Raw genomic sequence first — 3,663 nt, 5'->3', positions numbered from 1 at the left:
TAAGGACTAGAAATGCAAATTAGGCTCGATATTATCCGTATGGCGATGATTACATACGTACTCTCTTTTATTAATATTAAATAAGGGGAATAAATAGAGAATGACCAAAATACCCCCAATTTGACAAGTCAAACACATATTAACGGAAGGAAATAGACGGCAGTTAACCCTTTGGACCAAAGACGCAACAAAATGAATATTTTTGACCTGTGGTGTTAGTCCAAACATTTTTGGACCAAAATGACAATTTTGAGCAAACCACAAGGACCATTTGTACAGTTTTGTCTATCTCTAGTTGATTGTAAAGTTCACATACACAACAAGAAGATTGGAGTTCGTATTTCATCCCAGTTAGGAATATATTCCCTTGCTATGAAAATTTGTGTATTGTTTTTGGAAAATCAATGCTTTATGAATGGTCCATATAGTTTTAGTTTGTAAAAGATGATTTTGCCCTCACATGTTGTACATATGTTTTGATATAATGATTAAAATAGACGGTGTTAGCCATCTATAAAAAGTTTTAAAGCCACAAAGACCATTCATGAAACCGAAAAAAATAAAAAACTAAACTTAATATTCTCAAAAACCATGGGGACTTAAATCAATAACTATATTACTCATTTTATGTCTGAACCAAAGTCGTAACAAAATTAAACCATATGAATGATCCGAGTTAAATAATAATAATAATAAAGACCCCAAACCACAGACTATTTATATAATTTACTGAAAATAAAATGAGTGAATGAGAAGTACTTGATACAGTAAAATGAAATGATACAGATAAATATATAAACTCATTTTCCAAATCGACAAATGACAATATTGGAGATGATTTTTATGTAATGCAAGAAAAATTGCACATTACACATTTGAACATCGATACAGTCTTGTTGCTAGTTGCTACACCACCAATACTTATACCATTAGTCCTTTCCTGACCGACTGCTTCATAGGTTTTCCACTTCTGTCACCACCAACCAATCCAATCCATCGCAAATTCACAATATGCAAATATTTTTATCAATACATGATACATCCCCCCACAATTCATGAATCTAACAAAAACATTGAAGCTAGAAAAAAAAATACAAGATTTTGTCTTACAAGTTTGTTTTATCAATCTGAAAAGACGGATTCAAGCTTCTCTTTGAGCTGCTGTGCAACAGCAGCACCAGCAAGACCTTGAAACGAGAAGGAATGCATGACCTTCCCGTCTTCTGTGGTTGAAACATTTGTGTCCTGCATCACCATCTGATGTTCCCGAAATGTTTTTATAACCCGGGCAACCGGGTGCTCATCCAACGGGCAGCTCACCCTAACAACCGCATCGTCTTTTCTAGCCATGAAATCAACCTCGGGTGCACCCATCACATCCTTTTCAGCTTCCATCATTCTTATCTTTGATTGAAGATCTGTTATGTATGAAATCGCATCACCAAGTAGCGACGCTTTGTCCATTTTTGAAATGTTGGGGACCACCGCTCGGAGCGCGTAGAACCGTTGGTTTAGTTTCTCCCGTCGCTGTCTCTCCGCCTCCACGTGGTTCAACGGTTCTTCTCTTCCGTTTGCGGGTTTTCTTCCTCTTTTTCTTGGCTTTCTGTCCATTAATGAGTCTTGATTTGGTGATGATGATTGGATTGATTGCGATGAATTCAATACTCCATTCATCACATGGTTAGGAAACAACTTCCCTTCATTATCATTGTTGGAAGAATTCCCACCGAAACCGTTTCTCGAAGGTATTTCGTATGATTCCCCTCCGAAATCCACATCTTCTTCCACTTTTGGTGAAAAGTTGATGCTGATTGGACCGGATTTCGGACCACCATTACCATTACTATTACCACCGAGACTTAATTCTTGACCGAAGATTTTGGGTAATCCTTTCGGGTGGCATCCATTAAACAAAGTTTTAGCCATTGCTATGAAGCTTTGGTCTTCTGGGATTGACTTAAAAGAACCCAACTCCAAGACTCCTCTTTTAAGCGGGATAAATACGAGTGTCTGAAAGCGTGCTGATTTTGCTAAAAAAGATCTTGACTGGTAATGTTCTTCACAGCTTCTTGTATCAGAAACCCAAACGGACCGACTTGTGTTGAAAGATTGAGAAGGGCTTGAAGGTTTATCAAATGGGAACAGATAAAACATCGAGGTTAAATAAAACATTTCCACATCAGAAACTAAATCCATTTTTGCAACAAGATTTCCTTTTTCGTGTCCCTTAAAACAAGAATGAAGCTTCTGAAGAACCCGTTTTTTCCTATTGGTTCCATGCCCACCACCAGCTTGGGTTTCTGTTGAGTCTTTATAATGGCCATCGCCCCAGATTAAAGCAGATTTGCCTGATTTTGAATTGGAAACTTGCCAGAAAATGGAGTAATTCCAGTCTGACCCCTCGAGAATCTTTCGAAGCCCGTCTTGAACCCCTAAATCACTTGTTCTTGATCTGAATTCATCTGAAAGCTTATTTGAAGCTGACCATAACAAGTAATCGCAAGCTTCACGACCCAATACGTTCTCTATCATGGCTTTATCTTCTTCCTCCAACCCAAATTTGTCTCCCATGTCTGCAAAATGGATTTGTCAAGAGTTTTGACTAACGTAAGAGAGCAATAAAGCAAAAGTTTATAAGCCCCCATCTTCATCACATACTCATTTTTTTAACAATTCATGAATCTAGGAGAATTTGGATGATTTTTCTAAAATCTCATAGCAAAGTTCCAGGGAAAGACTAGTTTTTCAGTTTTTTGGTGTATGGGATAAATTATGATTATAGAAGCTTTTAACAAGTAAAATGACCAAAATAGACATTCTCAAGGAAAAAAGAAGACTAATTCTTCCCCTCAAAAGTTTTCAACAGCACCATAATCATTTTGTGAACTTTGCCCCTGAAAAGTTTCTAAGATGTTTAGAGATATTTTATATGAAATCGTAAGCCCAAAATTAGAAACTATAATCAATTTGGAAATTCTGGCCTATTTCGTAGATTTTCTGGGTCCATCTGCAAGAACAGAATAACCAAATTCCCAGAATTTCTTGCTTTATAGAGCCAAGGCAACTTAAATTTCAGAACATCCAGCGGATTCTGAACCTAAGGCGCATAGATTTCCAGAAAAAATCTAACTGAACTAGCTGACGGCGGTATTTGTTCATAAAGCTCGCTAAAAAAATCACAATAAGCCCTAGATCTTACAGCGAGAACCGAATTCGACGAATTTTGATGCAAAAAAACAGCAACAAATCAATGGTTTGACAGAGAAGCAAGAAGATATTAGAAATTATACCTTTAAAACAGAGGAAATCGTAGAGAAGATCCGAAGAATGGTAGAGAAATATGAAGAAAAGGAAGCAGAGAAAGCAAAATAGTTGTATAGATGCTCGTGTACCATGTGACTGAATCAAAGGCGGTGTGGCGTGCACTTTTGATCCGAAGGACTTTAATTAACGTGCGAGCCCAAAGGATTAGATAGAACTAAAATAGAAAATTACATTTTTAGTCATATAATTCTATTATTTAACATTTGCACTTTCGTTGGAAAAGCAAAAGACAAATGAAATATAACATGGTAATATGTTATTTACCATGTTAGTTATAAGTAAAAGCAAAAAACATAAATAGTTATAAGTAAAAGATGTTGTTATTTAAGAACTTAAGAT

At 36.3% G+C, this 3,663-nt stretch overlaps 1 protein-coding gene across 2 annotated transcripts; it reads right to left on the bottom strand.

Moving 5' to 3' along the window:
- Window positions 1-781: 781 nt before the first annotated feature.
- LOC145072341 (basic helix-loop-helix (bHLH) DNA-binding superfamily protein) lies at window positions 782-3,431 on the bottom strand. Of its 2 annotated transcripts, XM_079018748.1 has the most exons (3): window positions 3,291-3,424; window positions 1,111-2,573; window positions 782-970 (listed from the first exon to the last, which is right to left on the bottom strand). In XM_079018748.1, exon 2 carries the CDS (start codon window positions 2,569-2,571, stop codon window positions 1,123-1,125), a length of 1,449 nt encoding a protein of 482 aa, XP_078874874.1. In that variant the 5' UTR covers window positions 2,572-2,573; window positions 3,291-3,424; the 3' UTR covers window positions 782-970; window positions 1,111-1,122. The 2 variants fall into 2 exon arrangements, with proteins under 2 accessions (XP_078874874.1, XP_078874875.1); XM_079018749.1 differs by having other exon boundaries at window positions 969-2,573; window positions 3,291-3,431.
- Window positions 3,432-3,663: the final 232 nt, after the last annotated feature.

This window comes from Lactuca serriola, chromosome 9 (genome assembly GCF_051521515.1).
Source record: "Lactuca serriola cultivar US96UC23 chromosome 9, Lser_US96UC23_V15, whole genome shotgun sequence".
In the NCBI taxonomy this organism is placed as follows: domain Eukaryota; kingdom Viridiplantae; phylum Streptophyta; class Magnoliopsida; order Asterales; family Asteraceae; genus Lactuca; species Lactuca serriola.
This window is presented reverse-complemented; position numbering and strand designations above follow the sequence as displayed.

Excerpts from the sequence above, each read along its gene's own strand:
- LOC145072341 (XM_079018749.1), bottom strand. The coding sequence starts at position 2,571 with ATGGGAGACAAATTTGGGTTGGAGGAAGAAGATAAAGCCATGATAGAG.